Here is a 20,458-nt window from a genome sequence, read left to right as displayed (position 1 = left end):
AAGTTTGAGCCCTGATTGTGAGACGCTAAATTGAAAATGTGAAATTAAACCACAAATTAATTTCTTTCTCACATTCCTGACTTCTTATCTAAATATTTTTACTCCTTACTTTTTCAGATTTTGTGACTTAACAAGGATATCTAAAATCATCAGGATAAGTTCACATTTTTATACTTGAGGAAATCTGCAGACCTCAGACTGATGGGACAGTTAACAGAAATATCAGATCATCATGTGGGCCGGATTTAACTGTTCCATGGGCCGGATTTGGCCCCTGGGCCTTGAGTTTGACACCTGTGATTTAAAGTTTCCCTCATTTATCTTTTGAAGTTCAACAGTTATGTAAAGGCTTTTATTTTTCCAGCTTTTTTTGGGGTTATTAATTTCAACTTTCAATTTCAGTTTGCTTTATATGCATGTTCAGATCAGTTACCACCAAAGCAGTGCAAAAAATAAAAATGTATAAATATTTACACATAATATAAATTTGCATATTAAATGATTCTACAAATAATCAGTGCATAATGAAATAAATCTGATTATTAGATAAAACAATAAAACATAATAGAAATTAAAAAAATAAAATGAATAAGTAAAATTCAGTGTGTTTGTTGGGAAGAGACTGCTTGGTTGTCCCTCAGGCTATAGTAGGATCGAATGTGTTTAGCAGCGTCTATACAGACGATTCTGTGTTCTCCTAGCATGTATGTCCTTTTATTTTCATCCTGTAGAGAACAATTATTAAATAGTTAGAATATTTATTAAACAACTAACGTTATCACTGCTGAATAAATCTCACATTTATGGTGAGAAAAATGCCGTTTACATCAGTCTGTCTTCTCAAATCTTTGTGTCTCGCTATCATTCCTCTTTATAGAACTTTACTGAAAGCTAAGGATGCTGGTAAATGGTTCTGCTGGCGCATGCACCAATTAAGTCAACTATGCACACGTTTACAGAGGTCCGATGTCTGCAGCCAGGAGCCTCTCCACAGGTCTGGTCCAGCCCACCGGGTCCTGGCACCCAGTATGCGGTGAGCTGGATCAGGACGGGGAAAGCGTTCCAGGTGCCTGAGTCACAAAAATGCGCTGAAGGGAAGTCGTCACAAAGCATGCTCAGATACCAGGATCACCACATCGCCATCGCCACCCATCGCTCCACCCATGACAACTTGCTGGCTAATTAGGAAATATAACAGAATTTTACACAATCCCATTAGAATCAGACCCTTTCCTGCTGGAGGAGCGTCCCGGTTTCTACCATCAACACACCTCTGCTGCTCTTCCCAGACCAAAACCCAACCAGGTCTTCTAGTCCTCCAAAATCACAACAATGATCCCAGCCTGCTAGTTCAGAAGGTTTTATCTGAATAAAGAGAATCAGGGTTTGGTAGTTTCCCCTTTTTCTACCTAGATTAACTTAATCCAGCTCACTTTAATCCCGGTTTTCCTGTGAAAGTCTGGATGGGATCAGCCTGGTCCAGGATCAAACTTCTAGGGTTTAAATCCAGGAAACCTGCTCCACATGGTAGACCAAATTCCAAACTAACTGAAAATCATCCAGCAGCTCAGAAGTATTTCATATATTTGATACTGATGCCCTTTGGTTTTCAGGATAGACCAGTCCTCCAGATCTTAACTAGTCTCAGCTGATCCGGATTTGAATGAACCAACAGACTCTAGATCAGAGATTTTATGATTTCTACTGAGGCAAACTCAGATCCAGATCATAGAAACCGTTTCTACTGTATGACAGACCTGGTAAAGAGGAGCTAGATCCACCAGACCTGGACTAAGAGGCTGGTTTTATTTTTGAGTCCTGGTCTGGCGGTTCTAGCTCCTCTTTACCAGATCTGACTCCAGTTCTGGTGGTTCTAGCTCCTCTTTACCAGATCTGATCCTCCGCTGTGTCAGAGGATTGCTTCCTGCTTCAGTATAAATCATGCTTTAGTCTAATGTTTGAGCCTCTTAACTTCCTTAAAGGGACAGAGAGATTTTCAGTTGCAGAGTTCAAACCCTGCCGACACAGACGCCGTTTCCTCCAGAGGAGACCCGCTGACTTTCAAACAGGCAAAGTTCATTTCTAGATCCCAGCCGGTCTAAGGTCGTACGTTACCGTCGGTGTTTGTGAAGTTGAAGCATCTTCCTGAACCTCATCATATTTTATTGCAGGTTCGATTTTGTTGTCTTTCTTATCCTCATCCTGGTCCAGGTCTTACAGCAGGTGGGCCTCCAGGCGGAGCCAGTGCAGACCCTGTCTGATGTATCGGACCAGTTCAGTCATGCTGCTCTGCTGACTCAGCGGCTCCATCACCAAGTCCAGCTCCTGGAAGAACTCTGGAGGAGGGTCAGAGGAGGCACAGTTACTGAGGGCTACTGTATCTGCTGACTCAGCAGAAATCAAACACATTGGTACCTTTATTTATTTATTTATTTATTTATTTATTTATCTATTCATTTATTTACTTATTTATTTGGGCTCAGCCTGTAATGGTGAGTGGACTTGATTCTGTATAGTTCTTTTCTAGTCGTCTTACTCAAAGCTCTTTTACACTGCAGGTCACACCTACTCATTACCAAGGCCGCCCATCAGGGGGGCTAAAGGAGGGCTTTCTGGGGTCCAGCCAAATGGGGGGCCCATGGGGGTCAGCAATAATAGTCCATTTTAAAATTAAGCACTGATATCAGTGTTTTATTTTTATTTTTTACCTGAATAACCACTCTTATCAAAGAAACAAAGATATTATTTAATATTTTGAAATTATTCATGCCGTAGTACATTGCCTTCTTAAAAATGTCAATCTCTTTTCTTAAAATAAAACAAAAATGGGTTAAAAGTGGCAAAAATGGGCAGAAAGATGGTGCAATGGAATTTTAAAATTGCAAAAAAAAGGGTCAAAGTAGGGAAAACAGGTAGAACAAGTGATGAAAATGGATAAAAAGTGGCAAAATAGGTTTAAAGTGGCAGAAATATGCATAATAAATAGAGAAATGTGGGTAACATTGGAAAAAATCAACCGAGAGAGGTAAAAAGGGTCAACAGATGCAACTACAGCTGGAAAGTGACAAAAACAATCAGGAAAAGAGTTTAAAACAAGAAGAAATGGGCAGAAAAATGTGTGTAGTGGGATTAAAAAGTGGCAGAATAGGCATAGCAAATAGTGAAATATGGTTAGAATTGGCAAAAATGGAGGAGAGATTTCTGAAAAAGGGTTAATATTGGTAAATTTGGGACAACCAAGGCAACTGCATCTGAAAAGTGGCAAAAACCAACAGAAAAGTGGAGGAATTTGGTGGGTTTAAAAAGTAATAAAATAAGGTTAAAAAGTGGCAAAAACTAGTTTCAAGTGGCAAAATGGGCAGAGAAGTTGGTGCAATAAAATGTGGCAATTTGTAAAAACCTGCAAAGATTTCACATAAAAGGTGGTTAAAATGGGTTAGAAATGGAACAATGGTCCAGTCTCTGGGTTTATCAGGGTCCATTCTCTGGGTTTATCAGGGTCCAGTCTCTGGGTTTATCAGGGATCAATTCTCTGGGTTTATCAGGACCCATTCTATGGGTGTTTTGTTTAAATCTCCTGGTATCTAAAATGCCTCCAAGTATCAAACATGTTGACAACCTTATACACGACAGAGCACCTTTAATAATAAACATGCCCTTAAACATGTCATGCATTCATTTTAGACTTTAATTACATCCTGGTAACCACATTTATGATGACTAGCTTTAATTCTAGGTCTGTTATACATGCACTCTAACGTGTTGTACATGCACTCTAACATGTTTTGTACATGCATTCTAAAGTGTTGTAAATGCACTCTAACATGTTGTAGATGCACTCCAACATTCCTCTAAACCTCCAGCACAGCAGCCAGCACAGACCCTGAAGCAGACCCTGGACCGGAGTCCTACCTTGGCTGTGAGTGGCCAGTCTGTCCGCAGTCTCCCAGTGTTCATAGCTCCGTAGAATATTATTGGTGATGTTAACATGACTGGCCGCCATGTGGTGAATGCGTTGGGGAATAGCCACACTGCCTGATGAGCCTGAGGCGCCTGCAGATCCTCCCCCTGCTTCTCCACCTCCTCCTCCTCCGTTACTAGCTGGGGAGAGGCTCAGCGAGGGGGGAGATGGAGTCTCTTTGACCCTGGAGGTTGCAGAGAGGAAGTTTAGCCTCATTAAAAGCAGAATAATTAAACATGCAGGATGTGTGCTGGAGGCTTGTTGGCAATTAGAAAAAAATAAATAAATCTGTAAAGCGCATTTGAGTCCGTCTGGTTTTCCAAACAGACTCATTATTATCCAATCTGTCGGCCAAGTTCTGTTTTCTGTTTTCAAGATAAAGCCATTCTAGATTTGGAGCTTTAAATATAAAAAAACACATCAGTGGGTTCTCTGAGTTTGTTTGATGACTGCAGTAAAGACCAACCACCAACATGGTCTTGATCTGGACTGTCTTTGTGGAACTTTCTTCATCCTCAGTGACGATGCTGTTTTCATGCACTGACTGATGTTTAGTCTCAGGATCGTATTGAAGATCCGAGTTTCATCTCATGGGTTTCCTTCACTTTGTTCCAGAACATCTCCACTGATGACTTTTTTTTTTTTTTTTAACTTTTGATCAGAAGTCAGAACTTTTAGACAATTTAGGCACACTTTAGTCATGTTCAAATGTTCATGCTAAATTATCCGAACTGTTCCTTTATCAGTGGAGACCATTTCTGCTCTAATTCTTATCCTGAGTAGTGGTACTAGCTGATTTTATCTTTCATTTGTGTTAAATACCCTCACATACCCATACTGATGAAAGGGCTTATGTATACTCACTTCCCATTGGTCCTCCATGGAGACGTGACCTGGTGTGAACTTTTGGCTGAAGTCTGGGTCACAAAAGACAAGAAGTTTTTAGGATTTATTTCAGGACTAATGTTTTTAATCACAGAAAATTAAAGAAAATAATGCATAATAGATGTAAGTGTTAAAAAAATCCCTTTATAATGTGTCTGTTTTCCACAGCAGCACATGTTGAACTACCCTTAATGTGTTGCCTCAAGCTCATTTTCTACCGAATGAAGCACAGAGTTGGTTCATAGAGGACACATGATCAACTGACGGTCAGCTGATCCCAGTTATCACCTCCCAGCTCCTACAGCCAATCACAGCTCTTTATCTCGACACAGCTGTGTATTTAAATATGATGTACTTCTCACTAATGCCTGCTCGCATTAATGCTGATGAACCACACTGCTTGTGCAAAGCTCCACCTCCTCCACCCCAGCCTCCTCCTTTATAGCAAAAAGCTCTAGCTCCTCCACCCCAGCCTCCTCCATTATAGACTAAAGCTCCACCTCCTCCACCCCAGCCTCCTCCATTATAGACTAAAGCTCCACCTCCTCCACCCCAGCCTCCTCCATTATAGACTAAAGCTCCACCTCCTCCACCCCAGCCTCCTCCATTATAGACTAAAGCTCCACCTCCTCCACCCCAGCCTCCTCCATTATAGACTAAAGCTCCACCTCCTCTGCCCCAGCCTCCTCCTTTATAGCATAAAGCTGTAGGTCTACTTTGCAATAAAATGGTAAAATGTGTAACAAGAGTGTTTCTGAGTGAAACAGAATTAGTAAAAAAAAAAAAAAAAAAAAAAGCTTTTAAGCTTAACCCCCAAAATAATGTGATATCTGATAGAATATCTTAAATAATGTCTTTGTAAGATTCCGGGTTGATTTTACAGAGTAATCCAAAGTTTCTGTACATGCCCCGTGTTTCAGGCATTTTCTCAGTGATTATAATTCGTGTTGATTCAGTAAAAAGAGAGTGTCAGAATGCATTGTGTTTGCTTGTTACCTTGAAGTACTCCATGAGTGAGCGTGAATACTTGACAGCGTGGTCTTTCTTCAGATGGAACATCCTCAGATACAGCAGAGACAGACAGCGGTTACTGAGGAAACAACACAAAAGGAGGATGAATACTCATAAAATTCCCTTTAAGGGTGCTGTATTATTATTTTCATGTCATCAATACAAACCACTCTCAGAATTCAAACATCTCTGAACGGTTTAGGAGGAAGTGGAGTGAAGTAATGGACGGGAATACAATCAAAGTGACTGCATTAATATTAAAACACATCTCACTGTTGGTATGTAAAATCATTTATCAGAACACAAAGGTACAAAATCAGAGAAAAGTGTCTGAGGAAGGAAAATGAAAAGGCTGCAGAGGATGAGGCAACAGAGGGCTTCATGCGAGTAATGGATGAAACCATCACATCTAACAACTTCAAACATGAAGAGGTCGAATTAATCAGTCGAAACATGCACTTTGGTTTAGGAAATCACTACATAATATTTAACCAACCCTTCATGAGCAGGGAAATGACATTTTATATAGGAATATGGAAAAGCTCATGTCTAAATGTTAAATAAAGGTAGACTTAGGAACATTAGAGCACTGTTTAACAGTCTGAAACTCATGAGCTAAAGTCCATGGTGATCCATGTCCTATTACTGTGTACTAGCTACAGTCAGAGCCTCAGCCTCAGCTGAGATAAACAGAGGTTAGATTAACTTAATAACACATACATGTGTTTTAGGATCACATCAATGCTCCTCTATCTTTTGGCTCTCAGAGCCAGGCTCACCTGCACACAGGTGTGTCTACAGCTGCATCAGTGCAACACTTTTATTCACCACACCTCTGTACCCCTCATTTCCAAATATTCCTCACTGATTCCCCATCCATTCAACCCTGTTTCCTGATTTAATCCACCATTATTCCACATTTGTAAACCACTTATTCCCTACTTGTTCACCACTTCCACCCCCTTATATTCTCCTGTTGTTCCACCCTTAAACGTTTACCTCTTATTCCCCACTACACTTTTTTTTACCACTTTTCCCAACATATTAACTGCTAACTCCCCTCTGTATGTATGAATGAATAGATGTACATGCACCGTGCTTAACAAATGTATTAGACCAGCTGTCATATCTGTCTCAGAGACCATCCAGCATCATGAAGTGCTTTAACGCGGACTCTTTCATTTTCAGTCAGCTCTCCACGTTTTACCATTTTGAACAGGAATGAGGAATTTCAAACTGAATTCACCCAATTTTGAGCCGGCTCACTGGGCTTCTCTGAGAAGGCACAAATTAATCAAGCATAACATTCAACCACTAAAACTAATTCTTCTGTTCAGGAATGACAGTAAATAACTATAATTTGACATATTAATCAAGAAATATTAATGTGCTTTACTATTTTTTCAGTTTTTTTGTAAATCAGTACATTTGAAAATTCATGGATAACAATAATAATTATATTTTAGCATTAAAATAAAATCATTTGGGTTAAAGAGCTTCTACATATTGGTGTATTAACCACTGCAGAAACATCAAAATGATTTTGGTAATTACCAATGCTGTTGATGTAGGGCAGCTGTAGCATAAACCTTACTTTGGTTAGGGTTAGAGTAGTCTAATACATTTGTTAAGCACTGTACATTTATTCATATACACTAAATGGACAAAAGTATTTGTCCACATGCACATGAACATATAAACTAAAAAACATTTCAGTCTAAAGAATAGATGAATGGATGAAAAGTTTGATAATAGATGTATGGATGGGTGAACGGATGATTAATGGATGGATGCATGGATAGATGGATGGATGGATGGGTGATGGATGAATAAATGATTGATGATGGATAGAGGCATGGATGGATGCTGAATGTATGTATGTATGTATGTATGTATGGATGGATGGATGGATGGATGCTTTATGGATGGATGATTAATGGATGTACGGATGGATGGAGGCATGCATGGATGGGTGGATGGAGGCATGCGTGGATGGATGGAGGCATGTATGGATGGATGGAGGCATGTATGGATGGATGGATGGAGGCATGCGTGGATGGATGGAGGCATGTATGGATGGATGGAGGCATGTATGGATGGATGGATGGAGGCATGTATGGCTGGATGGATGTGTAAAATATTTCCAAGGCTAAAACACAAATTCACTGTAAGAGTTAGCACATGGGACATTTAATGCACATGCCTGACATACAATAACGTGATCTTACCACAGCATGGCTAGTTTCTTCTCAGCGATGGAGGCTGAATGGCTGCTGAAGTTCTTTAACCTCATGGCGTACCTGCAGAGGTGAGAGAGAACTAATCACTCATTCTTCACCTGTTCCAATGAGCTGCTAGGGATGTACCTGAGAATTTATCTCTGAAATCACCCAGGCTCTATGGACCAAAGGTGTTTAACATGTCAGTCATGTTATAGATATAATCTCAGACCTGATCAGCTCTACAGTCTCGGAGTACATGGTGTAGGGGGATTTGGCCTCTAGCGGATCCCTCTCCATCGCATTTCCACACTCTATGAAGGAGAGAGCGCCGTCTGCATAGTTCAACGCTTTACCAAACTTGTCCATCTACAAACAGAGAGGAAGAATAATGAGTGAAAGGATAAGGAGGGAGTAGTTTTACATGAGAGTTCATCAAACATCTGACATGTCGTTTCTGCTCTACTGTGAATGACATGGATTTATGAGATCTGACAATCACTGGCTTCTGTTTTTATTTTACATGGCGCCCCAACTTTTTGGAACTGGGGTTGTAAAAACAACGACTGCAGTGGTTAACAGTTTGTGTTTTCTTCATATCTAACTCTCAGCCTCCTCTTCACCTCCTGTCTGAGTCTCTGTGTGTGTTTGGCTGCAGATCTCTGCAGACGGCGTCTTACCAAAGCATCAGCCTTGTGTTTCAGTCTCTTGGCCTCCTGCATGTAGAAGTCAGCAGAGTGGATCCTGGACACAGGAGATTATTACCCATATGTAATGACTGAGAAAGCTTGTTTTATAGGCACCTTTCATCAGGTCATAACCACAGATCTATAGTTAGATAAATCACATGTTTCTGCAGCCTTAGTGTGAAATAAGCATGCTTTTTCAGGAATAACCCAGGAACATCTCAGATGAAATTATTGACTTTAAAACATTTCTGTACCAAACTGAGTCCACGAAGAGTGCAAACACCCCTACTGCTGATGTTTCTCCTAAGGAAGTAAATTAATTGCATCATCTGTGGATCTTACTGGTTTGTATTTTATTATTGGAATAATCAAATTATATAAAATATTTGCACTGATATTCTGTCAGGACTGATAACTGTCATGCATCTATAGTTCTAGTTTATTCAGGTAGAAATAAAAGATTGCTGAAGTACAGACTAAACTGACACAGACTGGTGTGTGTTAAAGACCACTCATCTACATACGTGTCAGTGAAGGACAGTCTTGGTCTGAGAGGTTCAGTGGCCATCGCTGGCTCCTTCCACACGTCTGAAAAATGTCCATTAGTGTGGTAACCATCTTCACCGAGAGGCTCAGCGTGGGTGTCCATTTCCTGTAGAAGAGAAGACATGCAGGTTTCATCAATTTTTATAATTTTGAACCCTATAAAATGCAAAAATAATCAAATGTTCTTGACGAATAAACAAAATGACTGTTATTTTATCTTTAAACACACATTTTCATGTATTCACATGTCCACAGACACACTTTATTTTTTAAAATGAGTGTAAAAGGTTTTCTGTTCAGCTTCTCCTCTCCTGCAGGAGCTCAAACAACCTCCTCAGGTTTTACCTGAAGCAGGGGCGGAGCCAGACATATTTAAAATCCGGGGTTAAACAAAAGATGGCCGAGGGGTGGGCACTTCTCTAGAATTTTTTAGCATTTTGGACAGTTTAATGCAATATTTTTGCACTGGTTAAATAAAAAATTTTATTCAAAATGGCAACAAGTCTACGGATTTAGGCAAAATAATGTTGCTCAACCTGAAAAAATACTTAGTTGATGACATCTTTTTTTTTTTTTTTTTTTTTTAACCTAACTGAGCTAAAAGTGTCATTATCATTCTAAAATCATGGTACACCATGCTGGAGTCCAACAATTTTCACTTCTGCCTCCTAAAAATTGATATTGTAAGTAACACTGCATAGGTAGGAGAGGGATTAAGTGGAAAGGTTTACTATTGAAGCGCTGCATTTTCAAACAAAGCACAGAAAAAGCAGCAATTGCGGTTTTATGAATACATAAATTATGGCCAGAAAATTCAAACTTTTTGGAACTGAAATGTTTATTTCACTTTCTACTGAAATCCAAAGAAATCAAAAATTTCCATAAAGTTTAACATTTATATTTTTTGTATCTGGATTGATCCATTAGGTGTTTTTGGTAAATGATAATCCAGCTGAGAGCATTTTAATCATTTATCAAATTATATTCAGAATTTTAAAAAAATAATTTATTGATCATATTGATGAGATAGAGGTATCATAAAGTCTGTATCAAATAAGATACAACGGGCTTTAAGGGGTTAAATGTATTTTTCCACAGCAGTAAGTGTACAGATACGATAAAGTATTAGTGCCATTATAAAATTGGTATGCATTTCTTTTTAATTTTTAAAATTTAATTTAAGAAAAAGTCAAAATTCTTTAATTTTTCTGAGAATAAAAAAAATGCATGCCAAATGTTTTTTGTTAAATGTCCCTAATCATCTTCCGTACATACGTTCTTAAAAGTTAAAAAATCTCAGATTTTTTAGATTACTTTAAAAATTATATTTCTATTCTGTGATCAGCAAGGCTATGAGCAAAAATACTTAAAAAGAACCTGAAAGATTCGGGCTTTTAACAAAACATTCGGACTGAAGCCCCCTAAGCCCCTCCCCCCGCTCCACCCACTGGAGAATGCTACGATCTGATTGGAGGAATCATCAGTCTGCTCTGCTGCTGTGCCTCCAGAGAAACTTTGTTAATTTTGTTGACTAATTATTTCGTTATAGTTTTCATTAACAGCCTTTTTTCCCTGACGAAAACAAGACAGTAACTAATAAAAACAAGTGCACATGAACAAAAACTAAAACTAAATTAATTGACAACAAAAACGTCATGTAGAAAGTAGGGGTAAGTTAGGCGTATATCCAATCACAGCTACTGTGGCTGCGTGGAAAGGTGGGATGAGATATGGAGAGATCCAATCACAACTGCTTTTGCTGCGTGGTGGCGGGGTAAGTTGGGGAGAGATCCAATCAGTCGACTAAATTTACTGTAAATTTCATCGACTAAAATGTTGGGAAGTTTCGTCAACTAAAACTAGACTGAAACTAAAACAGGTTAGATGAGTAAATTAAAACTAAAAGATATTTTTGGCAAAACTATAACTAAAACTAAATTAAAAAGTGCTGTCAAAATTAACACTGCAGAGAAACTATCACATTTCTATCTGACAGTTTAGAGCTGAAAGTTTCATTTCCTCATCCTGTATTTACCTCTCCAGGTATTCCTTAGAGCTCCTTTTCTAAGTGATGTGAATTCAAGTTTCCCTCCCGTTTACGAGATGTCTTTGTTGTTAGTTTTCTTCTGAAAACACTCCATTTCCTGATGCTGCTCTTCAAAATAAAAGTCGTCAGTGTTGATTATCATTGGAGGCTTTTATTGTGACAGATTGGAAGGAAAAGCCCGTGTCTATCATCAGATACTTCACTAAACATTAGCACTGAGATGCTAACAGACATGAGGGAATAAACAGTTTCTGTTAGTAGAGAGACAGCCACAGTCTGCTTCTTTTAATCCTCCAGGACTAAAGACAGAGAAATCTAGATTAAAACACACCTTCACAGGTAAGATGTTTGTTCAAGTGAAAAATAGATGAGCACTCACTCCAGCAATTAGTCTGACCCCTGACCTTACAGTGACCTCTGATCAGCGCTCAGCTGGCTCTGTGTCAGAGCAGAGATTAAATTTACTGTTTTCTGGTACAAACCTCTCTGTTATGATGCTTTTAATGACCTGTAGTTCACCTTAGCTGATAGATTAGTTAAATTTACCTCACACTGAACAAAAACAGCATTTAACTGACTGTTAACTTTCAATAAAGGCAGCGGCATCAGCTAACAACAGACTGGACTGAGATGAGCTGCTCTGTGATTTCATGTTGTTGTAATGTTGCAGTCGGTAAAGAATTTCTGATTTTGGTGCACAGATGTGTTGGCACTTACGCTGGGATTTTTTGCATGTGAGGACGCTTTGCCGTCGCTTCTCCTGTGTCTGTGCGAGGAGGAGAGAGAGGAAATGGAGGAGGCGGAGCTGCCGGCCTCCTGGCTCAGGGAGGGACCGCTGCCGCAGACCTGTTTGTGGGTTTGGTCGTCAGAGAGAGGCGATAGAAGCGGGGGAAGCAGCTTGTCATCGTGCCGTCGAGAATGCTTCTTGGTTAACGTGCTACAAAGACGACAGGTACAAAAATAAATGTATTAGCAACATTTAGCGTCTGTTTATTTAGGACCTGACCTTAACCCTTCAAGTTACTGCCTCATTTTCCTCCTAGTGTGCAAAAAATGCACAGGGGGGTTATTTCTGTAAATAAAAAAGTTTTATGAGTTTATTTTTAATTGTTTAATTTTCTTTTTTCTTGTTTCATCAACTTGTGCCATTAACAAAAATACCAAATACTCAATAACTGTCATATCTTTTAACCCTTTAATTTCCATGTTTTTATTGTAAAAAATAAAAAAAACACAAAATCGATTTTTTCAAGATACTACACTGAAAGTGAATAACTTATTTATGGATGATTGCAGCCTGGCATATGTCATTGAGTAGCATCATTGGTTAAAATGCATTATTAGTTTTTTGTCAGGGTCAGTTATTCTCAAATACTCACGTTTTTCACCCTTCTGGGCAAAAAATGCACATCTTTAAATCATGTTATAAATATCATACATTTCAAAATTGTTTTACTGTTATTGAATTATATTTTTCTCATTTAAGGTCAGCCCTAATCATAAATGTCAAATACTCATTCTTTTTAATTTTTTTAACCCTTTAAATGCCATGTTTCACTGATTATGTCACTGCATTTTTAGATGCAAAATACACACAAAAAATGATTTTTTTTGCAAGTGCCTACATGAAAATTAGATAACTTATGTTTGATTATTGCACAGACACACTCACAGACTCACACACTGATCTGCACTGAAACAAAACCTCAGAGAGTCAGTGAGAAGGGGAGCAGAGGGCAGTATAACGCTGAAATCTGGTGGAAAAAACGTGTATTTCCTGCCGTCGCCCATATATGGTAAAAGTGACGTCACAGGGAAAAAAAATGGTCCAGGTGTAAATGTAAAGCTCCAACTCTCAAATGAAGCCCAGAAACCAGAAAATGCATGATTCATGCCTTAATGGTGCATGGATCAAAAGAAGTGGTTTGAATGGGTTTCAATGGGGACTTTAACACAGCAGGGATATTAACACTATAAAAAAGGTTTACTTTATTTATGATGGGCTGATTGTTGTGGCTGGGACAGAATTTTGAAAATTGTGCAAAAATGAACAAAAAATACAATACATGATGATATTAATGTGAAAGAGGACAAAGTTTTTTTTTTTTTTTAAATATCAACTAAGTGTGCATTTTTGGTACAGGGGTACCAGAGGGTTAAATAACCACCAACTCCAGAGGCAGTTGCTTTGGTTCTTATTTCTGTTTTCATCTAAAGAGAATGTCTGCTCTCACTTCCTTTGGTGGTGGATCAGAAACCTCCCACACCAGGTCGACTGTGTCACATATGGAACATGCCTCACATCCATCAACACTCCCTGAATAGACCAGCTCCATCCTACAGAGTTGACCTCCTGAGACCAAACATAACCAGCAGACCACTAAGATCTTCACAAATCCTAAAACTCAGAGGTGATCATGCTGTCTCAGTCATGGCCCCAACAGCATTCCTGCCTATGCTATGCTAGCATTTGAATCTTCTGTTCTCGATGGTTCAAACTTACTCGGTGGAGTTATTCTTGTGGTTGTGTATTGGAGAGATGCAAGGGGGAAGGAGCTGGCAGTCTTTGTCCAGCCGTGGCTTCTTGCTGGCCTCTGCTGACGCCTCACTGTGCTCTGACTTCAATATTAAAAAGACAGAAAGAGAATCAGAGACCTCTCCTAGTACCGTTTAAAGAAGCGCAGTTTACTGTAAAGCCTGCCACACCTTATGTTTCCTCTTGTTCTTGCTGCTGTGCTTCTTCGTCAGGTGCATTGTCTTCTCAGCCGCCGGCCTCCTGTGTTTGCCTCCTTTGTCTCCTCTCTGCGTCCGCCTTGACAGCCAAGGATCACTCTGGTCTTGCCCAGGACTGTCCAGGATCTCCAGACCATTGCTCATCGTGTCTCTGTCCCTTCCCGCGGTCCTCTCTCCGAGCTTTAACCTGTCTCCGTCCTCTCTCTCGACCTGCTTCTCTCTCTCTGTTATCCTCCCTCTGTCTGGCTCTTTTTCCTCTTCTTTTTCCACTTTGGTTAGCTCATGCCGCTCTCTCAGCCCTGGCCATGGGCCCTCTTGCAGCTTCTGTCTCTCCCTCTCTGCCGCCTCCATCCTGTCCTTATCTCCCTCTCTATCGATGTCAGTCCTCTCGCTTCTGTCCCATTCTTGGATTCCCACTCTGGATCTTTCTGCTAAGCCTTTGCTCGGAACCCTACTGAGTAAGCTCAGGTCAATTTTCACCCATAAACACTGGATCTCCTTGTATTCCCTCAAAGGGGAGAGAAGCACCTTGTGCCTCATGCTGGAGGTTGCTGACATGAGCATCAGGTCTTTGCACTGAGCCTCAGACCCTCCAGGATCAGGCACAGAGATACCAAACGACCCAGTGATGCTGCTGATGCTGAGACAGTTACTACTACTGCCTTTACTCCCACCGCTGCTGCTACTGTTGCTCTCACTGCTAGCGTCCATGGCTGGAAGCCTCTTCCCTCCAAATGTTCCTACGCTGCCCAAACTGGTGGCAGAGGAGAGGCTTGGAGGAAGAGAAGTATGTCTGTGTGCGTTGGACTGTGTGTTACTCCCAGATGGTGTCGTCTGAGGCGGCAGAGGGAAGATTTTCACGGTTTTCTCAGAATCTGAATGGCATTCAGAAGAGGAGGAAGAGGAATCTGTTTCGATGAATTCTCGAGACTTAGGCAGGATTTTGTGGCTCGTACTTCTGTGTTTTTTCTTTTCCTGTTGAGACAAAAATAAGGAAGAAACTCAAGAAACCTTCTTTAAAAAATGAGACTAAAACTTTGTTTACAGCATTTTCCTGAATAAATTAAGCACAGAGTTAGTTCATGCAGGACATGTGAGTCATACGCCAAGCCGTGATCAGCTGATGGCCAGATGATCCCAATTATCGCCTCCGAGGTCCAATAGCCAATCACAGCTCTTTCTCTCAACACAGCAGTGTATTTAAAAATGATGCTCTTCATACTAATCCCTGCTTGCATCAATGCTGACGCACCACCTCCTCCAGCCCAGCCTCCTCCTTTATAGCATAAATCTTGTTAACTCTCATTCTCATTCATGTTTCTATAGATTAATTGCTTTTTAACTAGTTTTATTGTATTCAGTACACATTCTCAGAAATGTATCTATCCATATGGGGTTTCTAGCCATGCGCTCCCTGAAAGTCAAAGCTGCTGCTGACTAACCCAGAGATCATCTTTAGAGCTGAACCTTCTCCACCAAGTAAAACTGTAGATCCATTTTTCAATAAAATGGTTAAATGTATGATGAGAGTGTTTGTCAAATCTCATAAACCTCATAAAATGTATGAGATTTGACAATCATCGTTTCAGTTTACATTTTACACAACGACCCAACTTTTTTGGTATTGAGGCTGTGTGTTTTTCCTTTTTTTTTCTTGGTCATTTTGGGTATGTTTTGAGTCTCTAGCCTCACAGCTGGACACCAACAGCTAAAACAAACAGGATAACACTGACTGCAGGGGGCGGCACCGTGGTTTGCTGTTGCACTGCCGCTGGAGCGACTGTGTTGTTGTTTATATCCGTGGCACTTCGGGGTTCTTTCCTGGGGGCCGTTTTCCCATTGGGCGGTTTGCTACAAGTCCTCTGGGGGATCTGATGCTCCAGCGAAAGAGGAGGCAGCGAGTCCTTGTCCCTCGCTGCAGGGCTACAGGAGAGAGACGATAAAAAAGAGATGGAGCATCGGAATCCAAAACCATTCACCAAGGACCAAAGAAACGGACTGCCAAAACCAGGAATGTTACGTCTATAAAAATAAAATAAAAGATATAAACTGTTAGAGTGTAATGACTGGACCTTTTCTCATTTTAGAGTTTTTTTAAGATGCTCATCCTCTACCAACAAAATGGTTTAAAGTATTTCTGACACTTGTAAAAGAAGAAAAGAAAAACAGAACTTAAGTCTAACAGGAAAACTGGAGCAACTATCAGGAAAGAGAGGGCAGTGAAAAAGGAATAAAGGTGAGATGAATCTCAGCCTTCCTTTACCTGTGCTGTTTTGACGCGCTCCATGTCTGGTTCTGATTCTCCTCTAAGCTGTTTGACGTCTCTGTCTGTCTGGGCTGCTTCTTCCCTGTGGTGATCCTGCGAGGGGTTGTGGCCTCTGGTCCTGAGGACAGCTTGGACTTAGACCTCTGGCCCTCCCCTGAGGCCTTCTGGCTCAGCTTGGCCTTGGCCTTGTCTCTCCCCGGGCTGCAAGAGGAAAATGTCTCCTTAAAAATCTGACACAAGCTCTTGACAGGTGTTTCAGCAGCTTATTATAAAATAAGTTATTCTAGAACAGTGTTACTCAATCAAAGAGCCAAATTATTTACAAAATACCTTTGCAAAAGCCACAATCTAAGTGGTGAAAAGTGGCGAAAATGAGTTAAAGTGGAAATAACAATAAGTTAAAGTGGTAAAATGGTCCAAAAGCGGCAAAGAAGTGGAAAAAAATGGGTGAAAGTTGGCAAAAATGGGGAGAAGAAGTGTCAGAATGGCTTAAAAATAAGTTACAGGTGGTAAGAATGGCCAAAAAAAGTTAAAAAAGAAAAAAAAGCGGCAAAGAATGAGTAAAGCAAAAAGCAGGAAAAAAAAGACAAAAACTGGTGGTAAATGGCAAAAATTATTAACAAAAAATGAGTTACACATGGCAAAATTGGTCAAAAAAGTCCAAATTTGGCAAAAAATGAGTGAAAAGGGACTGAAATGGGCAGAAGTGGCAAAACCATCAAAAACTGGCAAAAAGAAAGTGGCAAAACTGATTAAAAAAATGAGTAAAGGCGGTAAAAATGGTAAAAACAAACAAACAAAAAAGGTAAAAATGTGGCAAAAAAGAGTGAAAGAAGACCAAAATGGGCAAAAATGGGAAAAGGTGACATTCAATGGAAAAAGGCAGCTTACATGGGTGAAAAGGGGCAAAAGAAGTGGCAAACTTGAGCATAAAAAGCTGTAATAATAGATTAAAAGTGGCAAAAAAGGAGGAAAAATTGCAAGTAAGGGCAATGGAAACACACAAACAAAAAAATAAAGGTTGACAATTGAAGCCAACTGTACAAGAGTGGGAAACAGACTGATTAAAGGATTGTTTCTGTGGTTAAAGTTGACCTTTTTTATTGTTTTCTGAGGGGAAAATATTTCAAATAAAGACGTCAAAGAGCCACAAACCATCAGAAAAGAGCCACACGTTGAGTATCACTGTTCCAGAAGGTTCCAAAGGAAATATGAGGCTCCTACCAGAAGGCGCACCTTGTATCCGTGTGGTCCACCTTTGGGCCGGCTTCTGCAGGGTTGCTACTGGCACCACACGCTTTCGTTTTGGCTTCTTGTGCTTCATCGAGTGGAGAGAAAGAGTCTCCAGGCTGGGAGCTGGAGCCTGAGCAGAGGATAGTAGAACTACATGAAACCCTCTCTCTCTCCTCTATCTGCTCATTGATGGAGCGTAGACGGCCACACTAACCTGTACCGTGATGCTCTGGCTGTGAGGAGACCAGGGGTTTGTTCTGGGCTTGGACTTTATTCAACCAGCTGTCCAGCTGCCACTTATTGCTGGATGGAGGCTCCCTCTGTTAACAAAGGTTTATAGATTAGTCAATAATTCAAGAGTAAGCACTCATCAGAGTCTCTAACTCTAAACTGAACCACTTTAAAGACGTTTCAGTCCACGCCAGCCTCTTTCACAGGAAAAGCTGACTTCTATTTGTTTTTCAGTGTAAATATTTCATCCATAAATTATTTTTCTACAGAGAAATTCACAGACATGTGAACATAGTCCAAAAACAAACCCCCTAACATCCTCCTACCTCTGGGACGCTTGTGCAGGAGACCTGATTGTATTCACTGTCACTGGAGCTGCTCTCTGATTCGTCAGTGTCAGACTCTGAGCTGCTCTCTGATTCGCTGCTGCTCCCTGATGCTCCACTGTGGCAGAAAGAGTTAACAAAGACAAAGAGGATCAGTCACAGTGGGGTGAAAAAGATCAGATATACAACAGCCTTAGAAAATATCACCTAAACTCAAAGAGCACACGATCAGCCAGGGCGAGCTGAAAGCAGCAGATCTTCATCTGAGGAGACGATTCAGAGATTTTAACACAAAACCACAGAATCACAGCTGTCTGAGTTTTATATCAGGATGGTTTTTATTTAAAGAAACTGTGGCTCAGGTTTGGCTCACCAGAAATGATGTCTGCATATGAGGAAAACAGGTTTATCTTACTGCACCACAAGGATCCTTTATAGTGATCAGGAAAGCAAAGAAAATCAAACTAAATTTCCCTTTAATTTTCAAGAAATTACCAAAAATTTTTGTTAAATCACAAAAATCCCTTTTAAAAATTACCCCAAAATTTCCTCAAATGTTCCCTAAAAAGTTCAGTAAATTTTTCTTTAAAAAGCCTAAACCTATGCAAACATTTTTACCAAAAAAATCCCCAAAATTTCAAAGCATACTTCACTCAAAATTTCTGATCACATTCCCAGAAATGTACAAATGAATTTCTCCAAAATTTTCCAAATAAATTCCCTTAAACATCCAAACAAATTACCTGAAAATTCCGTGAAAATTCCGGGACATTTTGGAGGAATTTCCTACCCAGATTCCCAATCAAATTATCAAAACTAAAAAAATAAATAATCAAATAAAAAAATAAATAAAAAATCAAAGCACACTGGCCCCTTAGAAAAATAGATCCCTGAAAATATTAAAGAAAAAATTGCAGCAAAAGAAAATTTAGAAAAATTACTTAAACTTAATGGACATTTTGGACAATCATTTCTGAACCAACAGTTTTAAATTTCAAAAATCAATTAAAAAACAAAGCAAATTTCCTCAAACATTCCCCAAATGTTTCATTTAACTTTTCTAAAAAAGGCCAACAGAATTGCATGAAATTTTATCAAAAATTCCTGAAAAACTTTAGGCAAATTCCTCAAAATTTCAAACAAAATTACACTCAAAATTCCTAATCACATTCCCAGAAAAGTACAAATGAATACTTACAAAAATCCACAGAAAATGATGGAAAATTTGCAAATTAATTCCCCTCAACATCCAAAAAAATTCCCTCATAATTTCATGAACATTTCTGATAATTACAAAGGAAATTCCTTACTTGAATTTCCAATCAATTCCCAAAACTTTGAAGATAAAACCCAAAGTACCCCAAAAAATATAAATTTCAAAGCACAATGCCACTCTAACATAAAAACTGGAATCCATAAATTTTCAAGAAAATTCTCCAGAAGTCCCAAGCACATCCCACAAACTATTATGGACTTTTTGACGGTTATCTCAAGAATTCTAAGAGCAGAATTCATCGCTGTGTTGTAGCTAACACGTCCACATGCACTCTCAGGAGGGTTTCACGTGCTGTCCCATGAAAAAGTATGGACCCCTCCCCAATGTGACCTTAAACAGGCCGTTCATGCTGGAAAACCCTCCAGTGAGGCTGAATGAGAACTATTCTGCAGAGAAGAATGGGACAGCATTCCTCCACAGTGATGAGAAAGACTCACTGACAGTTATCAGGGTTAGGGGGGAATGACTGTTGGACCAGGACCAGGTAGGTTTGGATGGATTAACCCTGAATAATGAAATCATCATTTCAACTCTGACTTTACTTACTCAGGTTATCTTTGTCTGATATTAACATTAGTCTGACAGTCTGACAAAAATATGAAATCAGGAAGGCCTATACTTTCCCAGCTCTGTAGGTGTAGTCATTTATTTTTAGACTTCAGAATAGAAATTCTACATATTGTTGCTTTAAAATAACATGTGGAAAAATCCTCTTTGGTGCAGGTTGTGAGAGAGACTGTGTGTTTGTATCCGTGCTGCGTGGAGAATATAGCCATTGGATCGCTCGCAGCGTTCCTAGTCCCAGCGTCCCCACAGACGCCGTTGCAGCGCCGCTATCTGTGGAGGAGACTGGGCTGCAGAGTGAACGGGCTCATTAGCTGTAGCAGAGTAACACATGGCCTGGGGCACGCACACACACACACACCCACACCCACACACACACACACACACGCTCTTTCTCTCCGTCTGTCTCTGTCTGTCTCTCCTTCATGCACATTCTTCACACCAGCATACTGATGCCTTCAGACCGAGGAC

The 20,458-nt window shown here is 39.9% G+C and overlaps 1 protein-coding gene across 5 annotated transcripts in view; it reads right to left on the bottom strand.

Moving 5' to 3' along the window:
* Positions 1-240: 240 nt before the first annotated feature.
* aff2 (AF4/FMR2 family, member 2) overlaps positions 241-20,458 on the bottom strand; it is an 81,108-nt gene continuing 60,890 nt past the window's right edge. For 2 of the 5 annotated variants that reach the window (XM_041798262.1, XM_041798268.1), the window contains exons 11-25: positions 18,148-18,265; positions 17,805-17,910; positions 17,582-17,720; positions 16,355-16,558; positions 15,825-16,014; positions 14,065-15,066; positions 13,862-13,977; positions 12,076-12,295; positions 9,290-9,417; positions 8,757-8,820; positions 8,309-8,445; positions 8,086-8,157; positions 5,843-5,936; positions 4,826-4,878; positions 3,756-4,145 (exon numbers count right to left, since the gene is read on the bottom strand). In XM_041798262.1, coding sequence (XP_041654196.1) covers positions 3,776-4,145; positions 4,826-4,878; positions 5,843-5,936; positions 8,086-8,157; positions 8,309-8,445; positions 8,757-8,820; positions 9,290-9,417; positions 12,076-12,295; positions 13,862-13,977; positions 14,065-15,066; positions 15,825-16,014; positions 16,355-16,558; positions 17,582-17,720; positions 17,805-17,910; positions 18,148-18,265 — 3,013 coding nt within the window. In that variant the 3' untranslated portion in view covers positions 3,756-3,775. Of the gene's footprint in view, positions 2,337-3,755; positions 4,146-4,825; positions 4,879-5,842; positions 5,937-8,085; positions 8,158-8,308; positions 8,446-8,756; positions 8,821-9,289; positions 9,418-12,075; positions 12,296-13,861; positions 13,978-14,064; positions 15,067-15,824; positions 16,015-16,354; positions 16,559-17,581; positions 17,721-17,804; positions 17,911-18,147; positions 18,266-20,458 lie in introns of those variants that run through there. The other 3 variants (XM_041798266.1, XM_041798267.1, XM_041798263.1) reach the window with 3 other exon arrangements.

Source organism: Cheilinus undulatus, linkage group 10, assembly GCF_018320785.1.
Source record: "Cheilinus undulatus linkage group 10, ASM1832078v1, whole genome shotgun sequence".
NCBI lineage: Eukaryota > Metazoa > Chordata > Actinopteri > Labriformes > Labridae > Cheilinus > Cheilinus undulatus.
Note: the sequence above shows the minus strand (reverse complement) of the source record. Positions and strands in the feature narration are given on the sequence as shown.